The following is a 24,248-nucleotide window of genomic DNA, read 5'->3' as shown; positions in this document are numbered from 1 at the left end:
AGTGGCTGTGTGGTAAGTAGCTTGCTTACCAACCACATGGTTCTGGGTTCAGTCCCACTGCGTGGCACCTTAGGCAAGTGTCTTCTACTATAGTTTCGGGCTGACCAAAGCCTTGTGAGTGGATTTGGTAGACAAAAACTGAAATAAGCCCATCATATATATATATATATGTATATATAAACAAAATAATATATTCCTCTATACACAATCATACAAAAAAAAAAACCTTTTTTGTATTTATTTTTACTCGCATATATATATATATATATATATATATATATATATATATATATACATGTATATATATATGTATGTGTGTGTGTGTGTGTTTGTGTGTCTGTGTTTGTCCCCCCACCATCGCTTGACAACCGATGCTGGTGTGTTTACGTCCCCGTAACTTAGCGGTTCAGCAAAATAGACCGATAAAATAAGTATTAGGCTTACAAAGAATAAGTCCTGGGGTCGATTTGCTCGACTAAAGGCAGTGCTCCAGCATGGCCACAGTCAAATGACTGAAACAAGTAAAAGAGAGTAATTTCCAAATTATAAATTACAATTAATTATTTAGGAAGACAAATTTCAATCTCAAAAATATTTTGCAGTTGGTCAGTATTATTATTTTTAACCCTTTAGCATTTAAACTAAATATTCTTCTGGTCAAATCTGACCTCTCAAACCTACCCTAAAATGTCATTCTAAATATAAACAATGACGTCATTGAAATTTCAAAGCTACGAGATAATTTATGATTAATTAAAAAACAATGTGAATTAACAAGTATTACATTTGATGAAATAATCTGAATGCAAAAGGGTTAATTCTGTTTCATGCTGTGTTACACACCAGTCTGTCCTTGAATAGTTCTAGGTTTTCCTGTGAGAAGAAAAGCTGTTTGGCTCTCATTTAACTTTTCTCCATTTCTAGACAAAGGAATGCTGTGTGCAGCTCCCATAATCCTTCTTACAATGCAATCAGTGCAATGTAGCTTGATTTTGAGTGAGAGAGAAAGAGACAGACAGACAGGCTGATGGCAGAAAATAATCAACCCCAGTACTTAATTGATATTTTATCAACTCTGGAAAGATGAAAGACAAAGTTGATCTTGGTAGGATTTTAACTCAAAGCAAAAAACCATTCTATCCAACATTTTATCTCTCTCAATTTATTTTCTTTAACATGTAACAAAATGTAATAAATGTAATAAACATGTAATAAAATAAAAATGCAATAAATCTAGTTTTGTGAATACCCTATCCCTTTAACACCATTTTACAAATTATTTGTGTTCCTTGCAGGCTGTTGGTTTACAGGCGACATTTCTGAAGACTGGTGGTCTATTCCGAAAGGAGAGAACTGATATACTGAATCGGTTATTTATTATTGAGCAGAAACTAATGCAAGAAGACAAACTGGTAACACTGCCAACCTTATGGAAATATCCCAAACTATTTCCAGATTCACTCACTACAATCTAATGAAATTTATATGAAGCAAAAGAAATTATTCATTTTGTGTTTCAACTAAAAACAAAATGCAAAAATAAATGAAGAAATAAAAACATTTCTTTAAATTTAAAAAAAAATTTCTAATATCTTTCCATTATGGAAAATGCTTGATTTTTGCATTATATTCTTTGATTGTTTTCTGTAAAACTGAGTTGATCTTTAGAGCAGGTAATATTTCCGAAACTTTATATATTTACTATAGTAAACAATTTTCCTTAGTTTAGGTTTAACTGCTGACTTTCTATTTGCAACCAATAACTTTATTTACCATGAATTTTTTCTTCATTTGAAGTTCAACATTTTCTCACTGTAATATCTTTTAATAGCTTGTAATAAGCACCACAGAGTAAGAGGTATGTTTACAACAAAACAAGACATTAAAATGTTTTCAATTTAGCTGGTTGAAGCCAATATACTTCTCTTGCATTGCTTATACTTTTACAAAAGGTATAAATACAATAAGCCTTATTTAACTACTTTCTAATTAATACAAAAAAAAACTTTCATAACTTACATGCTATTCTCAAATTTGGTTCAGTATTATGTGGCTAACGGTATTAACCCTTTAGTATTTACACCTGCCATATCCAGCCCAAATATTCTACATACTTCATGTTCAAAACAGTCAGATCTGGCCTCTCACACCTTTCCTACAATGTCATTCTAAAAATAGAAAGTCACATCATTGAAATCTTGTTGTTACGAAATAATGCATGATTAATTTAAAACAATGTTTATAAATATTACATTTTACATTAATTGGAATACTAAAGGATTAAACAAGAAATTACCTATGTCTTATGTTTCTTTTTGTCTTTGGAATATTGGTCTACATATTTTACTGTTGTGTTTCTTTGCAGTTTCAGTAAAATTTTACTTTCACCATCTTCTCAGAGTGCCATGAAAAACAATAGTTAAATTAGTGAAAAACATATTTAAACTGGCCATATCTGGCCCAAATATTCTACTTGTTTTAATGTTCAAAATGTGAAGATCTGGCCTGTTACACCTACCCTACAATGTCCTTCTGAAAATATACAATCACATCATTGAAATCTTGAAGCTACAAGATAATGCATGATTAATTCAAAACAGTATGAATAAATAAGAATTACATTTGACAGAGTAATCTGAATGCTAAAGGGTTAATAATGGAGCATTATATTAATTTCTTGTTAGGTTTTTGATGTTCCTTGCATTTCAGTATGATAATATTAACTTAGCTATTACAGTTTTATGATTACTTGTAATTTTATTTTTTATTCCAAAGGTTCTTTCCTTCAATTTTTCTATGTAAGCTTAGCTGGAATATTCTACCACACCAGGTATGATTACCATTTGTAATAATTTCAAACAAAGACTTAACTTGATCTGATTGTTCACAAAATGAGCTAAAGATTTCAATACTTGTCTTAATTGCTCTGCAATTAACAGTGAGCCATCTTAAATGGGTAAATAAATAAAATCTACATTCATTGTAATTTGTTTTAATATATTATTTTTTAAATTAAGGCAACGAGCTGACAGAACTGTTACTGTGCCAAGCAAAATACATAAGCAGCATTTTGTCCATCATTACATTCTGAATTCAAATTCCGTTGAGGTCGACTTTGTCTTTCATCTTTCCGGGGTTGGTAAAATCAGTACCAGTTGAACACTGGGGTTTATGTAATCGACTTACCCCATCCCTCAAAATTGCTGGCCTTGTACCAAAATTTGAAACCAATATATCATTCTTGAGATTATACAGAGATTATAGAACTTGAGGATTACAGCTTATATAGATTAGTTATAAGGTTTCCATTGTTTTGTTCAAATCATAATTTGGTTATTTTTACCAGTTTAGGAGTCATTATGATTAATTTCTAGAGTTTTTTCTGTCACCACATTAATAAGTATTTTTATTCTTTTTTTTTTACGTAATTAAAGGCATAGGCATAGATGTGTGGTAAGAAGCTTACTTTCCCACCACATGGTTCTGGGTTCAGTCCCACTGCATGGCACCTTGGGCAGGTGTCTTCTACTATAGCTTCTGACTGAGCAAAGCCTTGTGAGTGGATTTGGTAGATGGAAACTGAAAGAAGCCCATTGTATATATGTATCTGTGTGTGTGTGCATGTGCGTGTGTGTGTGTGTGTCTTTGTGCTTGTCCTCCATTGCCATTTGACAACCGGTGTCAGTTTGTGTACTTCCCCATAACTTAGTGGTTTGGCAAAATAGGCTGATAGAATAAGTACCTGGCTTAAAAAGAAAATAAGTACAGGAGTCAACTAGTTTGACTAAAAATTCTTTGAAGTGGTGCTCCAGCATGGCCATAGTCTAATGACTGAAACAAGCAAAAGATAAAAGATGGTATTTCATTTTGTAAGTGTATATTTTATTAAATTAATTGCAAAGGAATTATTCAAAATTTTGTCTTCAACATAATTAACCTTGCATAATTTAGGAATGCACGCTGTTGTGTATTTTTTTTGTTGTTGTTTGGACTGGAAGCAAAAATTTGTAGATCTAATCTTTCAAAAGCATAAAATCCTAAAAGTGTAAACAAAAGATTGTTATTAACATTGTCAAAATACTTTAGCTAGCATTACAGCTAAGTTATGAGAAAATCTAATTAAAACTTAGATGATTATTTTTCCCAGAAAAAAAAATGTACAAAAATTATTTTCAGGTATAGGTTCGCATTCATTAATATTAGTTCTGGTTTTTTTTTAATTTAAAAAATTTTTTGGGAAATTTATAATTTTGTTGTTTACTGATTAGATATGTTTGTTAGAATTACAAAATAACGAAATATTTGTGAAATGGATATATGTCTACTGCCCAACTAGTTTGTCTTAGATGTTATCAATTTCCTGCACAGGACAATGTTATATATTTCCTGAGTTTTTTTCTTTTTTTGTCTTTAATTTGTGATATCAACTATCAACATAGAACAACTTTTCTATGGTATCTAAAATTTGGTAAATTCCTTAGTAAAATTCACTGATGTCCCTTTCTAATTTTAAAACCCTGTAATGATTTCCAGCATAAGCACAAGTTTTGATTTTTGTGGGAGGGATATAATTGGTTAAGTTTTCTCTGGGAAAAGATGAAAGGCAGAATTAAAATTTTAGCAGGATTTGAACTTAGATTGTAAAGACCTGAAACAAATACTGCATGGTATTTTGTCCTCCTGTTTAAGGATTCTACCAATCCACCACCCTCATCTTAACCCTGTAATATACCTAGGATAAAGGGTAAATGACCATGGGATTGCACCTAGAAAGTTCCCCTCTGAGACACAAGTCTGGGCAAGTTTGTTTATGCAAGACTAGCAGTCACCCATGCATACCAGTCTCCCCTCTCCATGCCATTGATGTTATCCAAGGGAAAGACAAAGGCTGATACAGCTTGGCACCAGTGATGTCGCAACTCATTTCTACAGCTGAGTGAACTGAAGCAATGGGAAATAAAATGTCTTGCTCAAGAACATGACACACAACTCGGTCTGGGACTCAAACTCACTACCTATTGTGATTGTGAGGTCAATGCTCTAGCCACTGAGCCATGTGCTTTCACTTATAATATATCTATTGTTAATGATTCTTGACTCTTTAAATGTTGAAATGTTATAGCAGGAAAATAAAGAAATTGAAAGCTTGGACAAGAAAGAAATTATAAGAGACACATAATCATCGTTTAACATCCGCTTTCCATGCTAGCATGGGTTGGACAATTTGACTGAGGACTGGCGAACCAGATGGCTGCACCAGGCTCCAATCTGATCTGGCAGAGTTTCTACAGCTGGATGCCCTTCCTAACGCCAACCACTCAGAGAGTATAGTGGGTGCTTTTACGTGCCACCAGCACGAGGGCCAGTCAGGCACTACTGGCAACCTTTTCTACTATAGCACAAGGCCTGAAATTGAAAGGAAGGGGCTGATTGAATACATTACCTCTAGTGCTCAAGTGGTGCTGATTTTATCAACCCTGAAAAGACGAAAGGTGAAATCAACCTTGGAAGAATTTGAACTCAGAACATAAAGCCAGAAGAAATACTGCTAGGTAAGTTGTCCAGCATCTTTTATCTGTTTTGGTTATTAGACTGTGGTCATGCTGGGGCACCACCTTGAAGAACTTTTAGGTGACCCCAGTATTTTTTTCTAAGCCTGGTACTTATTCTATTACTTTCTTTTTGTCAAACTGCTAAGTTACAAGGACATAAACAAACACAAACACACACACATATATATTTCACCATTTCATCATGTTGAACTGGTAATCCCTACACATTTTTTTTCTCTCTCTGTATTTTTCATTCTCTTTCTATTCTTTTTTTCTTCTCAATTCTTTCTGTCTAAGTGTGTAGGCTCAAAATATCAAAGACTTTTCTATTCTTTCCAAGTATTAGACTAATACACCTACTTGTTATTCCTTCACCTGTCTTTGTCTTTTGTTTTCTGTAAATTTGAAATATATCATCATCATCATCATCGTTTAACATCCGCTTTCCATGCTAGCATGGGTTGGACGATTTGACTGAGGACTGGCGAACCAGATGGCTACACCAGGCTCCAATCTGATCTGGCAGAGTTTCTACAGCTGGATGCCCTTCCTAACGCCAACCACTCCGAGAGTGTAGAGGGTGCTTTTACATGCCACCGGCACGAGGGCCAGTCAGGCGCTACTGGCAATGGCCACGCTCAAATAGTGTTTTTTATGTGCCACTTGCACAGGAGCCAGTCCAGCGGCACTGGCAATGACCTCACTTGAATGTTTTTGCATGTGCCAGTAAGGCGACTCTGGTAACAATCATGCTCATATGGTGCTATTTACGTGCCACCGGCATGGAAGCCAGACAGCTGCTCTAGCAATGATCACGCTCGGACGGTGCTGTTAGCGCTCCACTGGCACGGGTGCCAATCATCGAATTTGGTTCAATTACGATTTTGATTTCACTTGCCCTAACAGGTCTTCGCAAGCAGAGTTTAGTGTCCAATGAAGGAAAGGTACGAATAAGTGGGCTGGCTACACTCCTGGCAGAGACCACAGATTATGGTCTCACTTGGCTTGCCAGGTCTTCTCGCGCACAGCATATCTCCAAAGGTCTCAGTCACTAGTCATTGCCTTGGTGAGGCCTAATGTTCGAAAGTCATGCTTCACCACTTCCTCCCAGGTCTTCCTGGGTCTACCTCTTCCACAGGTTCCCTCAACTGCTAGGGTGTGGCACTTTTTCACACAGCTATCCTCATCCATTCTTGCCACATGAACATACCAGCGCAATCATCTCTCTTGCACACCACAACTGATGCTTCTTAGGTCCAACTTTTCTCTTAAGGTACTTACACTCTGTCGAGTATGCACACTGACATTACACATCCATCGGAGCATAGTGGCTTCGTTTCTTGCGAGCTTATGCATGTCCTCAGCAGTCACAGCCCATGTTTCACTGCCATGTAGCATGGCTGCTTGTAGACATGCATCATACAATCTGCCTTTTACTCTGAGTGAGAGGCCCTTTGACACCAGCAGAGGTAACAGCTCTCTGAACTTTGCCCAGGCTATTTTTATTCTAGCAGCTACACTTTCAGTGCACTCTCCTCTGCTACTGACTTGGTCACCTTGGTAATGGAAGCTATCAACTACTTCTAGTTTTTCTCCCTGGAATGTGGAAGAAGTTGTTCTCTGCACATTTTCAATGTTTATTGCTCTTGAGCATCTACCACATACAAAAACTATCTTGCCAGTTAGCCTTCCTTTGATGTTGCTGCACCTCTTATGTGTCCATAGCTTACACTGGGTACATCTTATAGAGTTTCTACCTATGCCTTTTCTACAGATTGAGCAGGGCCATCTACCTGAAGGGGTTTGTGGTTTGTCTACCTTCCTACTTATTAGGACTTTGATTTTAGCTAGGTTGACTCTAAAGCCCTTCGATTCTAATCCTTGCTTCCACACCTGAAACTTCTCCTCTAGTTCTGATAGTGACTCAGCAATTAGTGCAAGGTCATCAGCATAGAGGAGCTCCCAGGGGCATCTTGTCTTGAATTCCTGTGTTATTGCTTGGAGGACTATGATAAATAGGAGGGGGCTGAAGACTGAACCTTGGTGGGCCCCTACCTCTACCTGGAATTCTTCACTGTACTCGTTGCCAACCTTCACCTTACTCTCACTCACACATACACACACACATATATAAGACAAGCTTCTTTCAGTTTCCATCTACCAAATCCACTCACAAGGCTTTGGTCAGCCTGAGGCTATAGTAGAAGACACTTGCCGAAGGTGCCATGCAGTGGGACTGAACCCAGAAGCTAGTGGTTGGGAAGCAAGTTTTTACCACACAGCAATGCCTGCTGATGATTCTACAAGCTCACCACCTTAGAAACATACATAATAATCAAAAAGAACTAACCAAACACAGATTAGCTGAGAGTGGAACTTTAATGATATTTTTTACCTCATTTTCTTTCATCAGGAAAGATCTGTTTACAACAATATTTATTTCTTCATTGTATTGGCAAAATACAATATATCTTCAATGGAAATATAGCTTTTATCATAGAACTCATTGACAAATTTCAGTTCAGTTGTTAATCATATAGTACACAAAGAGTAAAAAAAAAATTGTTAAAAAAAAAAACAGCATAGCAAAGAATAAAGAAAATAAAAAGTACATATTAAATGAAGTTTATTGGTTGAAATAGCAATATTTTATAAGCCTATTATTCATGAGAATATTGCAAAGTGACAGATTTGAGTTGATAGTCATAAATGTAAATCACTCCAGTAAATGAACAGTACAAATAGGTTTGCCCTTTTGGAAATTAGTAATTGTGTCTAGAAGGTTTTTAAATTATTAATGTTCACTGTTTAACCCACAAGACTATATAATTTACATAACCAGTACACCATTTAGTAAGGATAATAAAATCAATGTTGAGAGGTAATTTATAATTCAAAGGAAATACAAGTCATATAACATGTCTTTTTTTATAACACAGGAGTGAATGTTAACTAAGTCATTGTATATATATCATAACTCAATAAGACAATTATTTTATCATCTAATAATCTTACTAATTGCTACAGGTTCTTCATTCACACATTTAAACACCGATAGGCAAAATAAAGTGAGCAAATATTTATTAATTTCACAGTGAGTGCATTAATTAGCATTAATTGTGGGATTATTTTTTAATAATCAGATATCCTCTCAACAGTTGAATTAATTTTGAAACTTCATTTGGAAAGTGGATTGATACTTAATACTTTATTATATGCGTAACTACTTTGTTTTCAATTCAGTACAATTATTGTTATGGTATTTTGTTGGCTTTTATCTTTCTTTCAATGCTTATCACTATGTTGCCAATAGGTATAAATTCTAGGGGGTTTCTATATGTCTGTGGAACTTAAACTAAAGACAGTTAGATAGTAACATGAAATCATGAACTAAATTGTTTTTAAATATTTATTTAAGTTATTAATATGTGACAAACTGCAGAATTATTGTTTTTGTTGTTGATCTGAAAGGCACAGTTGATATAGCACAATACTTCTTAGACACATGATTCTCAGATGGATGTCATTTCAAATTTGGAAAGAAGGCCCTGGCCTATAATATAATGCTTAGAACACACACACATGCGCACGCGCGCACGCACACACACACACACACACACACACACACACACACACACACACACACACACACGCATGCATGCATGCACATGTATGCAAGTCAGGGATTAATTGTTCATTTTAAAAAGAGTTTGACTCCTTAACTGGGATTAAAAATTAAAGCTCAAGGGATTTTGTGAGCTTTAGAGGAAATTCAACTTCATCCAATACTTTGCTATGAGAATGTAAGTGGCCTCATTCTGCAATAAATTTAAGTACATCTGCAGCTAGACATGTAAATCTGTAGATTGCAAACTATTTAATAAATAAAGTAAAGAAGAGAGAGCACTGAAAATGTTAGTTCCTAGTGACATCTAAGTTATGGAGTGGCTCATCAGTTTAGAGGGTGTCAAGATATCAACAACAATGAAATTATGCTACTCTATAAATTCTCTCTACTCCATATTTAATAAGTTGAATTTCATACAAGATTGTAAACCCTTTTTCTACATTATACTGATATTATTTTATTACTATGAATAACGATTGTTTATTTTCAAAGAAATTTTTAAACAATGTGTAATTTTGAAAATTTGAGGTGACATAGAGATGAAAGGGTGGAAACTGTAGGGAGAAATTCTCTTCAAAGAAAGAAAAGAAAAGATTGTGTTCAAATGAGAAAACTCCCTGAATAAAAATTTGTGGTTTTTTTTTTTTTTTTTTTTTTGAAGTTGTATTACAAAAATTTAATTGTCCCAATTTTAATAATCTTTGAATAAATGTTTAACACCTTTCTTTTCCAAAACATTTAAATAGTGACAAACTGTAGGGAAAATCACTTATAAAAACTCATCTATATCCTTTCCAAATGAAAAATAAAATGAAGGGAAAATTCTAAAACTGATTTATAGTATGAAATCAGAAAATTCCCATCAAATATTATTTCTGCTAATAGGTCCATGTATAAATCTTTCATACATGTACATTGTTCTATTTATCCAACATTACTTTGAAATATTTTTCTGTTGGTTAGGTTTTTTCAGTGTTTACTGTTTAAAAATATTCAAACATTTTTTTTTTCTTTTTTGTAATCAAATAGCTGTAATGTTAGCAATAAAGGCAGTGATTAATATTGTAACAAAAGGACTTGCACAAGTTGCTTTAAACATCCATGTAAAGCGTAACTGTTGTCAGATATAGCTAGGCATGTGAGAAAGCAAGCTTTAGAAAAAGTTCTATAAAATTTTTCACAATTTAGCACTTTAGCTCTAAAATAGGGCCATCTGTTCTTAGAAATGAATGGTTGTATTTCAAGAATGGAGATTTACCAAAATTTCAAAATATAGCTACAAGGTGTAAACAAAAACTGTTACTGTTTCATGAATTATCAAAAGAATCCGTTTTCCATGTTAAGTGGAAAAAAAAAACGATATGCCTCTGTTTAGTCAATGTAGAAGCTTTCATTTTCAAAAAATACAAAAAATATTGACTGTTGTTGTCGAGGATAATTTTAACTTGGATTTTGAAAGGTTATTCCTAAATATTGAAAATCATTGAAGATGAAGAGTCAATCTATGACTGAATAATATACAATGCATGAAAAACATGATCAGCCATCACATGTGACTAATTATTGAGGTTTATAAATATATGAAAAAAACTCATCTACTATATTTAAAAAAACATGTTTGAAAATGGACCCAAATAAGTTTTCATTTCTCAATAACTAAATTGGTAAACATGAAATTTAGATGTATTTTTGATTTACAAACAGAGAAGTTACAAGCAAGAGACACCAAATAGAATTTAGAACAGTTGCTACTAAAATGTGGACAATCATAAATATTGAGAATTGGTATAAAATAACTGATTGTTTCATTTTGTTTATTTTTTAAAGTTCAAATTTGGCATCTTTTCAGCAAAAAGCAATTTATTACAATGCATTGAGAGAATAAAAAAATATTTTATATGTTACCTGGCCAATGGAATTTAAAATTTTACTGTTGTGATGCAAAATTATATATAACTAAAACAATACAATGGAAAATTTTGTTTTGGACAGTTTCTTTTTCATTTCATCTTTCCAAAATTTTATAGATAAGGAAGTTGAGTATTTAAGTCATTTTATTTGTTTTCCTACTCTAACCATTGTAAGATTAGCACCAAGTAATATGTAGTTGATATTTTGACAACACTCTGTTATAAAGTTAATATTGAAATCCAGAGTTTTGATTTTTTTTTTTTTTTTTTGTAAAATTGTTCCTAGAAACTATAATTTCAAAATGACAATTATATACCAAATATATACTGATATTTATCACTACAGAAATGAACAATTGACCAAAAGTATTTTACTTTTCAGAAAGATATTAGCTGTGGTATATCTGGTCAATCTGGAGTATATATGGTTGTTCAACTCTACATTGAGCATATATAGTTTGCAGAAAGGGAAAAGTTGTGGTGATTCTAGACATGTGAAGCTCACAAACTCAGAGTCTGTAGGTCAGCTCCACTCCCAGGAGATAGTACTTTTGTTGTTTTTTTAAGTATTATCCAAGAGTATTAACAGTATATAAAAATTAATACAATATGTTCTTCTGTTGGGCATTCAGCTATCTCATAGCTTTAGGATGTCTCATATGATTCATACCTGAAGTATTGGTTTAAAATCAGCTTTATTAGAATCATTTTATTTAATCAATTGATTAAATCATTGAGCCGACCCAGTTCTGACATTTGAGTCTATTAAACTAAGACAAGTAGAGTTAAGTGTCTCCATTGAGGACATAGTGTAACCCTTCAAATGATAGACAATCACAACCTATGTGTCAAGATATCAACATATTAACCACATGGCCAATACACTTTGACTATTAACACTCTAACAAGTCAACAGATTAAACAAAATCTATATGTTAAACAATCCCACCATATTCCATCTCAAAAGACTCCAACATTTTGGACATTGTGTCAGCAGTAAAAACATAGTTTACAACAGTGATACACGATGTGGACCAGTAGTCTATAACAAAATTTTGGTGGTCTACAACAAATTTTAAGTCCTACTGTGTGGAATAATGCAATAAAAAGTAAATTTATATGTGCTGGTTCATAAAGATTTTGACTGGAATTTTGTAGTCCACCTCTTGAAAAAGTTGTGTACCACAAGTTTACAACACTAAATATAACTTCAACAACTTTATTATATACCATTGGCTTCAGGTAAATGCTTTCATCTGTATTTTTGTGACATTATACTGTGTGTACATTTGCTTCATTTTTCCGTCTGAGGAGAAATTTACACCAATATAACAACTCTTTTTTTTTTATTTGGAGGAGATGGATTGTGTGAATATAATGACTGTACATTAAATTAGTTTAGTTTTTTTAATCAACAAACCTCAGAAGCTTTGCTCTATTTACAGTATTAGAAAGCTAAAGCTTGACTAGCATTAGCAACTAACAAGTGCAGTATCTGATGATAACCACTTTTACATAGTTACTTACATTGTGTATCACTTTTATCATGAACAAATAAATACATTAAATAATGATTTCGGAGGGCAGAGTGAGGGGGAAGGGATGGAGTTAATTGAATTGAGTCAGTACATGACTGGTACATATTTTATTTGATTCCAATGAGATGAAATGAATAACTCAGACTATTAAAAGGATGTAACTAAATACCACATGATGTTTTGCTCAGCACTCTGTTGATTCAGAGATTCACTACCTTTAATAATAATAATAATAATTAATAATTGTTTTAAATTTTGGCTCAAGGCCAGCAATTTTAAGAAGTGGGTGGGGTAGTCAATATCATTATCCCCATTACTTAACTGGTATTTTATTGGCCCTAGAATTGGGAAAGACAAAAATGACCATGGCAGATTTGAATTAAGAATGTTGAGAGCCAGAATAAGAACAGAAAGGCATTTTGTCTAACACTCTAATGATTCTACTGATCTCCCACCCTGACTAATTGTTTCCAACATAAGGACAGGGCAAAATTGACCTTGATGGGATTAAAACTAGGAATGAATGTAAGAAGAATGTGGCAAAATAGGGCAAAGCATTTTAAAATAAATGTTCAGCTGATTCTGGCATCCACAGTCTTCTATTAAATAACAATAATAATAATCCTTTATACTATAGGCACAAGGCCTCAAATTTTGTGGGGTAGGCTAAGTCGATTTCATTGACCCACCCCACCCCCCACCCCAGTGCTCAAGTGGTACTTAATTCATTGACACTGAAAGGATGAAAGGCAAAGTCATCCTTGGCAGAATTTGAACTGAGAGCGTAGCAAAGGGCGAAATACCACTAAGCATTTTGCCTGGTATGCTAATGATTCTGCCAGCTCACCACCTTTATAATAATAATAACGATAATAATAACCCTTTCTACTAAAGGCATAAGGCCTTAAATTTTGTGGGAGGGGCTAAGTCAATTACATCGACCCCAGTGTTTCACTAGTACTTAATTTATCAACCCAGAAAGGATGAAAGACAAAGTTGACCTCGGTGGAATTTGAACTCAGATTGTAGCAATGGGCAAAATACTACTAAGCATTTCGTCCAGTATGCTAATGATTCTGCCAGCTCACTGCCTTAATAATAATAATTGTTTCAAATTTTGCTACAAGGTTAGCAATTTCAGGGGAGGGGATGAGTCGATTACATTGACCCAGTGTTCAACTGGTACTTATTTTATTGACGTAGGTGGAATTTGAACTCAGAACGTAGCAATGGGGGAAATACTACTTAGCATTTCGCCTGGTATGCTAACGGTTCTGCTAGCTCACTGCCTTCATAATAATAATAATAATAATCCTTTCTACTATAGGCACAAGGCCTGAGATTTTGGGGGAGGGGACAAGTCGATTACATCAACCTCAGTATGTAACTGGTAATTAATTTATCGACTCCAAAAGGATGAAAGGCGAAGTTGACTCCAGCGGCATTTGAACTCAGAATGTGAAGACAGAGCAAATGCCGCTAAGCATTTCACCTGGCGTGCTAACGATTTTGCCAGCTCACTGCCTTAATAATAATAATAATTATATAAATATATTACATAATTATATGAATATAAATATATTATATAATTATATAAATAATTATAATAATTATATATAATAATTATTATAACAACAATAATAATAATAATAACAACCTTGCTTCTATTGGCCTGGATATCTTTCTGCTCATTTGTTTATCTGTCTAGCTATCTATATTGATATAAGGTTATTTCTTGTTACTAATTAGTCCCCCACCTGACATGTCTTCAAGCAAAACAAAATGTATTTTCTTAAGCTCATTGATTTTTTATATTATTATTATTATTATTATTATTATTATTATTATTATTATTATTATTATTATTACTATTATTATTATTATTATTACTATTATTATTATTATTATTATTATTATAATTTTTTTTTTTTCAAATTTTGGCACAAAGCCAGAAATTTCAGGGGTAGGGTAAGTCGATTACATCACCCCCCCCCCCCCCCCCGAGCTCAACTGGTGCTTATTTTATCAACCCTGAAAGGATGAAAGGTAAAGTCAACTTTGGCAGACTTTTGAGCACAGAATGTAAAATTGGATGAATTGTTTCTAAGCATTTTGCCCAGTATGCTAACAATTTTGCCTGTTTGCTGCCCTATTAAATAATGATAATATTAGTGATTGCAGTATGGAAGAGATAAGTTAGTCATTCAGAAATACATAATAACTGTTGGCTTCTCTTAAACATTTATTCGTGATATGTCAAAATTTTCATCACTTGAAATTATGATATGTTCACAGTTTTGAGCAACAAAAATTTCGATACTATATTACTAATAAATGTTTTAAGTGAAGTCTCTGTGTGTTTCTGAATGGTTAACATATGTATTTCATACTGCAATTACCTTAGTTTTAGCACACCATCTCATCTCAGATCGAAACACTTGCAGGTACATCTCAATAGTAATGATAACAATAATCCTTACTACCAAGGTCTGAAAATTTGAGAGAGAGGACTTGTTGATTACATCAACCCCAGTGTTTCATTAGTACTTAATTTATTGACCCTAAAAGGATGAAAGGCAAAGACGACCTTTGTGAAATTTGAAATCATTAAGACAGATTAAATGCCATTAGGCATTTTGCTTGGTGTGCTAACGATTCTGCCAGCTCTCAACCTGTGTAATAATAATAAAAACTTAGTAATAATAATCCTTTCTACTATAGGCACAAAGCCTAAAGTTTGTGGGGAGAGAACTAGTTGATTACATCAACCCCAGTGTTTCACTGGTACTTAATTTATCGAGTTTGAAAGGATGAAAAGTAAAGTCGACGTCGGTGGAATTTGAACTCAGAACGTAGCAATGGGTGAAATACCGCTAAGCACTTCATCCAGCATGCTAACGATTTTGCCAGCTCACAGCCTTATTAATAATAATGATAATCCTCTCTACTAAAGGCACAAGGCCTGAAAATATGGGGAAGGGGACTAGTTGATTACATCAACCCCAATACTAAACTGGTACTTAATTTATCAGCCCCAAAAGCATGAAAGGTAAAGTCAACTTCAGCAGAATTTGAACTCAGAATGTACTGACAGGTAAAAATAAAAAAAATATCACTAAGTATTTCATTCAGCATGTTAACGATTCTGCCAGCTTGCTGCCTAGTAATAATGATAATAATAATCCTTTCTACTGTAGGCACAAGGCCTGGATTTTGTGGGGAAGGGGACAGTCAATCACATCGACCCCTGTACTTGACTGGTACTTAATTTATCAATCCTGATAGGATGAAAGGCAAAGTTGACCTCGGCTGAATTTGAACTCAGAACATAGCAACAGGCAAAATACTGTTAAGCATTTCGTCCAGCATGCTAACAATCCTACCAGCTCACTACTTTAATAATAATAATAATAATAATGATAATAATAATAATAATAATAATAATAATAATAATAATAATAATAATAATAATAATAATACTGATGATGATGATTCTTTTATTCTTTCAGTTGTTTCAGGCATTTGATTGCAGCCATGCTGGAGCAAATCACAATGATAATATTAATAATTTGGTTTTTAAGAAAAATAAATTTTGATGATTGATATTTCAAATGTACAGAACCATGAATGGTCTCAAATTAGTTAAGAACTACAAATAACTAAGACAGTTAATATTATCACCGTTGTTATTGTTGCTGATGTTGCTTTGGCATTTTCTGAAATCTTAGCCTGATTCATATTGTACTTTACATTTTGTTTTAGTAATTGTTTTATATATATATATATATATATATATATATATATATATATATATATATATTAGAAAGTTTATATTTAAAACAGAAACAGACATTGTTTAAACAGTAATAACCACTAACATAATAATTGTTTAGCTGGGTTAGAATAACCCAGTGAAGAGAATCAGTGCCAATCACAGAAGAACAAGAAAAGATGAAAATATGTAAAAATAAATAAACGAATGTATGAAAATCAAAGCTGAAAATAGCTGCACATTACACGAACATTTTAGCAATGTAAACATTAATTTGGTAACACTGAGTAAATATGTATGTATAAGTATAACATATATAAATGCATATTTTTACACATTCATGTATTTATATATACATGAATGTATGAATGTGCATATGTTTATAAAATGTATATACCTGTGTATATGTAATTATATTTGTGTGAATGTGTGAGTGTTTTATATATATATATATATATATATATAAAACTAAATCTCTCTCTCTCTCTCTCTCTCTCTCTCTCTATATATATATATATATATATATATATATATATATATATACATACATCTTTGTTTTGAACACATCCTTTATTGAGGTAAACTACCTTCCATCCTGCTCTTTTTCTCTTTGAGATTTCAGCATCCTTATCTCAGTGCATATCCATAGTGTACCCTAAGTAGATGTACTCCTTTACCTCCTCGATTCCATCACTTCCCACCTATATTCAGCCTTTTGCTACATCTTCTGACTGCACATATATTGTTTTCATACTATAAGTGTTCAGCTCTATCATCACAGTCTGCAGCTGGTCTGTGACTTCAGCAAGGAGTCCAGTGTAATAGACAATGCCATATGTGCCAGTCTGTTTGATATTACACTGTCCTAATTGAACTCTTATATGCAAGTAAGACATGGACTACTATGAAGAGGTTAGAACATCAATTGGCTATGATACAAAGGGCCATGGAAAAATCCCAGCTAGGAATATCCATTACGAGTGCATATTCGTAGTGAGATAATTCAAGGATAGAGTGTGAGTAGACAATGTGATCACAGAAATGCTGAAAACACAAGCTCTACAGGGTTGGACATGTTGCAAGGTTCACAGACGAGAGGTGGATCTGTGCAGATGTCAAATGGTATCCAAGAGATCAGAAAAGGCCATTTGGAAGGCCTCCACGATGATGGGAAGATGATTTAGTTAAGCGATTTGGATCAAGATGGTAAAGAAAAGCACAGTCAAAACAAAATTAGAAGCACATTATAACCAGTGGTGTACAAAGCACCTAATGACCTGATACTGTAATATATGTATACATACACACACATGTGCATGGTGTGTGGGGTATTTGAAGACACTTAATTATCAGTGTATTACTGTTCTCAAACCAATGAAGAGGATTTAATTTCTTTCAGATACCCCCATAGCATATAAAATACTAACTCAAGAAATGCAAAGGTGTACAGTCATTGCTGTCAAGTATGTGAAACAAGGATTTGAAATTGCCAACTTTGTAAATATTGCAAGATCTTTATAAAACCAAGTTTGGATGCTCCTGGCTCAAAAGCTTCAACTGTATCACCCGCGTCAATATCATCATTTTCGTTGTCTTCATTGTCATCGTCATAGTCATCATCATGAAAGAGAAAAAAACATTTTAAATGTTCAGATATTGTAAGAACACTGCAATTCATCCAACAAGTTCAAAATATTATCAATGATCCCAGAAAATCAATGACAGCTAGCTCCAAACAACTTCAGGTGTCAGAGTGGACAGTCGGAAGTGTAGTGCAACAAGGGGATTCAATACAAACCATATGTATTGAGGAGAGGCCAATTCATGTCTGCAAAGACACAGGAAATTGTTTGATTCATGTCAAGTGGTTACTTAACATGGTTAAAAATAAATCTTCACTAACATGGTACACTTTGGTTCTTCTCTGATGAGAAAAACTTTGATCAAGACCAAATGTCTAATGGAAGAAATGACAAACGGTAATGTGCTGATCCTTCTGATGTTTCCAGAGTGAAGAACATTAAGGTTCCAGCAACTGAAATGGCTTTAGGAGTGGTGATTAATGAAGGTCACATGCTGCTTCACATCTATTCACAGGGTCTTTGAATTAATACTGCTGGGTACACTGAGGTACTGGAGACTATTATTAAGCTCTGGGTGGATGAAGTATGCAGTGGAAGACCACATGTGTTTCAAGAAGACTCAACACCATTGTTCAAAGCCTATGTAATCCAAAAAGGAATGTCAGACAATCTTTACAATCATGTAATACCAAACTCATGACCTGCAGACTTGCAAGATTTAAATCACTTGGGGTACTGTTGAAAGGGAGGCTAATTAAATCTTCACAATACCATAGTTTCACTGAAGGCTGCCACTGTCCAGGTGATGTCCAGAACGAATAAGTATCATGTCATGTCACCTCACATCTTTCAACAAGGTCTTAGAATTAATACTGCTGGATAGTTTAAAATACTGGAGACAGTTGTTAAGCCCTGGATGTCATCCATCCAGTACACAGTGGAAGGAAATATGTTTCAACAAGTCTGGCGAATATGGTGGGTGGGGCATCATTTCCCATTCAAACTGCTCCAGCCTTTGGAATGTCATCCTCGCTGTATGTGGCCAAGCATTAGAAAGTTTGTGAGGAACGCTTTGACCCAATTTGTCGACTTTTCCAATGGCATGCAGGTGTCGATGAATGGTTGAATGACTAAATCCAAGCTTCTCTGCTAGTTCCTCAACAGTTATGATGGGATTTTCTTCCCCCAGAGTTTACAGGACATCCTCATCGAGCTCTACAGATCTTCCAGGATGAGGCTTGTCTTCTAGGCTGTAGTTTCTGGCTTGCAGCTTCTGGAACCAACGTTGACACTAGCTTGCATTTATTGTCTGATCCCCATATTCTGCATTAATATTCCTCGCACTTTCTGTTGCATTGTTGCCTTTATTGAACTCATAAAGCAAAATATGCTGAATATGCTCCTTTGTCACTTCCATTATAGCTTTGAAAAAATAACTGTTAAAGTCGAACTGCACTCTTCAAAACTTGCACTAAGAATAGGGACAAGGTAAAATTACTATCCGCTTTTATAGCAAGTTGATGCAGGTAGTTCATCCTGTCCCCTTTCGACTGTTAGTTCATGCAATTGAAAACCACATTATTTATGGGATGACCCAATATATGTATATATATATATATATATATATATATATATATATATATATATATATATATATATTCATTTATATATGCATTTAAATATATATATACCTATAAAGGGGCATGTATTTACATGCATATATATACACATTAGGCACAGGAGTGGCTGTGTGGTAAGTAGCTTGCTTACCAACCACATGGTTCTGGGTTCGGTCCCACTGCGTGGCACTTTGGGCAATTATCTTCTACTATAGCCTCGGGCTGACCAAAGCCTTGTGAGTGGATTTGGTAGAGGGAAACTGAAAGAAGCCCATCGTATATATATATATATATATATATATATATATATATATATATATACTACCTCGTCGACGAGTGACAGGGACCTTCTCTTTGTGGCTGGAGACTTCAACGGTCATGTCGGACGTCGTGCTGGGGGCTTCCATGGCATACATGGAGGCTATGGCTTCGGTTCCCGCAACGAGGAGGGAACCAGACTGCTGGAGTTCTGTGATGCAACCAATCTCATGGTCTGCAATACCAACTTCAGGAAACCTGCCAGTCACCTAGTCACCTACCGCTCCGGCAGACACTCTAGCCAAATCGACTACATCCTCGCCAGAAATAGGGAAAGAGGGCGGCTTATAAATGCCAAAACCTACCCTGGCGAAGAATGTACCCCACAACATAGATTAGTAGTTAGCGACTTTGGGATCAAGGCAAAATGGGTGCCCAGAATTAGACAGGCTTGGAGAAGAAGGGTGTGGAAGCTTAAAGACCCTGCAAACGGACAGAGACTTAGAGACAAGTTACTTGAAGCATTTAACGAAATAGAAGGGGATATAGCATCATACAACGTGGAAGACAATTGGAGATTTCTGCGGGACAACCTGTTGAAAGCCACCGACCAGATTTGTGGGTGGTGTAAGGTCCCCTCCCAACCCAGAGTAACGTGGTGGTGGAACAAGGAGGTAGACAGGGCTATTAGACAAAAGAAACAAGCTTGGAAGGACTGGAAGAACGGTGGTAGCAGGGAATTGTACCAATGTGCCAGAAGGGAGGCTAGGCGACAGGTTTATTTAGCCAGAGGGGAAGCAGATAAGGAAAGATTTGCCAATGTTCTGCGCCGGGAGGACCAAAGACTCGAGGTATTTCGGGTTGCAAGACAGTGTAGGAGAGAGAATAGTGATGTTGTAGGAGAGAAATGTGTTCGCATGGATGATGGTACGCTTGCATTAAATGAGGATGCAAAGAAAGAGGTCTGGAGATGCCACTACGATAGATTGCTTAATAAAGAGAATGAATGGGAGAAAGAGAGCCTGCCTTATGTCGACCCAATAGAGGGACCAGCTATCCGAGTTGATAGTACCAGGGTAGATAAAGCAATTAAGAGTATGAAGACCGGGAAAGCCCCCGGCCCATCAGGAATCACTGCAGAGATGCTCAAAATATCTGGCAGTGTTGGCTATAGCCTAGTCACCCGTATTACGAACCAGGTGATACACGAAGGAGTCATACCCTATGACTGGTGTAGCAGCATCATAGTCAACTGCTACAAAGGTAAAGGGGACGCTTTAGATACAAATAATTACAGAGGCATCAAGCTGTTAGATCAGGTTATGAAAGTTACAGAGAGGGTCATAGCCCAACTAATTAGGGAGCGAATCAATTTAGATGAGATGCAGTTTGGGTTCGTGCCAGGTAAAAGCACTACTGATGCCTTATTTCTAGTGAGACAGTTGCAAGAGAAATACCTAGCCAAGGATAAACCTCTGTACCTGGCTTTCGTTGACATGGAGAAAGCCTTTGACAGGGTCCCCCGATCCCTTATCTGGTGGTCAATGAGGAAACTTGGGATAGAAGAATGGCTAGTGAGAGCTGTGCGAGCCATGTACAGAGATGCGGCCAGTAAGGTGAGGGTTGGAAATGAGTACAGCAATGAATTCCGGGTAGAGGTAGGGGTCCACCAAGGTTCCGTCCTCAGCCCCCTATTATTTACCATAGTCCTCCAGGCAATCACAGAGGAGTTCAAGACAGGTTGCCCCTGGGAGCTCCTCTATGCTGATGACCTTGCCCTAATTGCGGAGTCACTATCAGAACTAGAGGAGAAGTTTCAGGTGTGGAAGCAAGGTCTAGAACTGAAGGGCCTTAGAGTCAACCTAGCTAAAACCAAAATCCTAATAAGTAGGAAGGTAGATAAAACACAAACCCCTTCAGGTAGATGGCCCTGCTCAGTATGTAGAAAAGGAGTAGGTAGTAACTCTATAAGATGTACCCGGTGCAAGCTATGGACACATAAGAGGTGCAGCAACATCAAAGGCAGGTTAACTAGCAAGTTAGTTTTTGTTTGTGGCAGATGTTCAGGTGCAATAAAGACTGCAAACAAACAGGAAACAACTTCTATCTCATTCCAGGGTGAAAAACTAGAGGTAGTCGATAGCTTCCGCTATCTGGGCGACCAAGTTAGTAGTGGGGGTGGGTGCGCTGAAAGTGTAGCTGCTAGAATAAGAATAGCCTGGGCAAAGTTTAGAGAGCTCTTACCCCTGCTGGCGACAAAGGGACTCTCACTCAGAGTAAAAGGCAGACTGTATGACGCATGCGTACGAACAACCATGCTACATGGCAGTGAAACATGGGCTGTAACTGCTGAGGACATACGTAAGCTCGCAAGGAATGAAGCCAGTATGCTCCATTGGATGTGTAATGTCAATGTGAATACCCGTCAGAGTGTAAGTATCTTGAGAGAAAAGCTGAACATTAGAAGCATCAGTTGTGGCGTGCAAGAGAGACGATTGCGCTGGTATGGACATGTGGTGAGAATGGAGGAGGATAGCTGCGTGAAAAAGTGCCACACCCTAACAGTTGAGGGAACCCGTGGAAGAGGTAGGCCCAGGAAGACCTGGGCTGAGGTGGTGAGGCAAGACCTTCGTACATTGGGCCTCACCGAGGCGATGACTACGGACCGAGACCTTTGGAAATGGGCTGTGCGTGAGAAGACCCGGCAAGCCAAGTAAGATCGTTGCCAGTGCCCCTGGACTGGTTCTTGTGCGGGTGGCACATGAGATGCACCATTTTGAGCGTGGCCGTTGCCAGTACCGCCTGACTGGCTCCTGTAGGATTTTCGAGCGAGATCGTTGCCAGTGCCCCTGGACTGGCTTGTGCGGGTGGCACATAAAAGACACCATTTCGAGCGTGGCCGTTTTCGTGCGGGTGACACGTAAAAGCACCCACTACACTCTCTGAGTGGTTGGCGTTAGGAAGGGCATCCAGCTGTAGAAACTCTGCCAAATCAGACTGGAGCCTGGTGTTGCCATCCGGTTTCACCAGTCCTCAGTCAAATCGTCCAACCCATGCTAGCATGGAAAGCGGACGTTAAACGATGATGATGATGATGATGATATATATATACATATATATGTATGTGTGTGTGTCCCACCGACATCACTTGACAACCGATGTTGGTGTGTCTGCGTCCCTGTAACTTAGCAGTTTGCCAAAAGAGACTGATGAAATAAGTACTAGGCTTACAAACAATAAGCTCTGGAGTCGATTTGCTCGACTAAAGGTGGTGCTCTAGCATGACCGCAGTCAAATGACTGAAACAAATAAAAGAAAAGAAAGAATAAGAATATATATATATATATATATATATATATATATATATATATATATACATATATATATATATATATATATAACTGTATATTTCAATGTATACAGATTTATATGTGTATCTATCTATCCTTTCTATAATAGGCACAAGGCCTGAAGTTTGAGGTGAGGGATTTAGTTTATTACCTCAACCCTAGTGTGCAACTGGTACTTATTTCATTAACCTCAAAGGATGAAAAGCAAAGTCAAAACATAGAAATGGAGGAAATGCTGCTAGGCGTTGTGTCTGGTGTGCTAATAGTTCTGCCAGCTCACCTTATATATATATATATATATATATATATATATATATATATATATATATATATATATATACACACATATACATATATTTATATATATATATATTTGATGATGATGATGATGATGATGTGTATTGCTTAATGTTGGATGAAGTTGGACGAATGAAAAAAGAGTGCTCTATACATGTAAAGGAATATTTTTTTTATTAAAATTGAAACTGAGAATTTATCTCATGACTTGAATTTCCCATCACTGTACCTAAGGATTGCAGTAGAGTGAAACTCGAGTCATGACATGAACTCTCAGCTTCAGTTTAATAAAAACGACTATCTATCTATCTATCTATCTATCTATCTATCTATCTATCTATCTATATATATATATATATATATATATATATTCCACATATATATATATATAGGCATATATATATATATATATATATATATATATATATATATATATATATATATATATATATATATATATGTATGTATAGAATAAATATATATATATATATATATATATGTAGTTAAGTCTATGTCCAATCATAGAATGACTATGGTTAGCACCATGGATGGCTTGTCAGACTCTAAAGCTGAAGACCAATCTAACTCTTCATATCTGGGTGGTAGGAATCAGTTATGGTCAGTTGGTTAGTAAGTCACCGAAGAATAAACACTCCGGGTTGACAAGGATGGGCTATCTCCCTTAGATTAGTTCATTTGGGTCAAAAGAGGGGATCAGGAAATTTTGCCCTTGGGTTGCTT

At 35.6% G+C, this 24,248-nt stretch overlaps 1 protein-coding gene across 4 annotated transcripts in view; it reads left to right on the top strand.

Annotated features, from left to right (window-relative positions):
- The window catches only part of LOC106877636 (enolase 4), a 230,540-nt gene extending 227,554 nt beyond the window's left edge, over positions 1 to 2,986 (top strand). For 3 of the 4 annotated variants that reach the window (XM_089362469.1, XM_089362470.1, XM_014926583.3), the window contains exon 14: positions 1,296 to 2,986. In XM_089362469.1, the coding sequence (XP_089218595.1) occupies positions 1,296 to 1,475 (180 nt within the window). In that variant the 3' untranslated portion in view covers positions 1,476 to 2,986. Of the gene's footprint in view, positions 1 to 924; positions 1,106 to 1,295 lie in introns of all 4 variants that reach the window. The other variant, XR_016244234.1, reaches the window with a different exon arrangement.
- Positions 2,987 to 24,248: the final 21,262 nt, after the last annotated feature.

The sequence above is a fragment of the Octopus bimaculoides genome, chromosome 14, assembly GCF_046866305.1.
Source record: "Octopus bimaculoides isolate indiv1 chromosome 14, ASM4686630v1, whole genome shotgun sequence".
NCBI lineage: Eukaryota > Metazoa > Mollusca > Cephalopoda > Octopoda > Octopodidae > Octopus > Octopus bimaculoides.
This window is presented reverse-complemented; position numbering and strand designations above follow the sequence as displayed.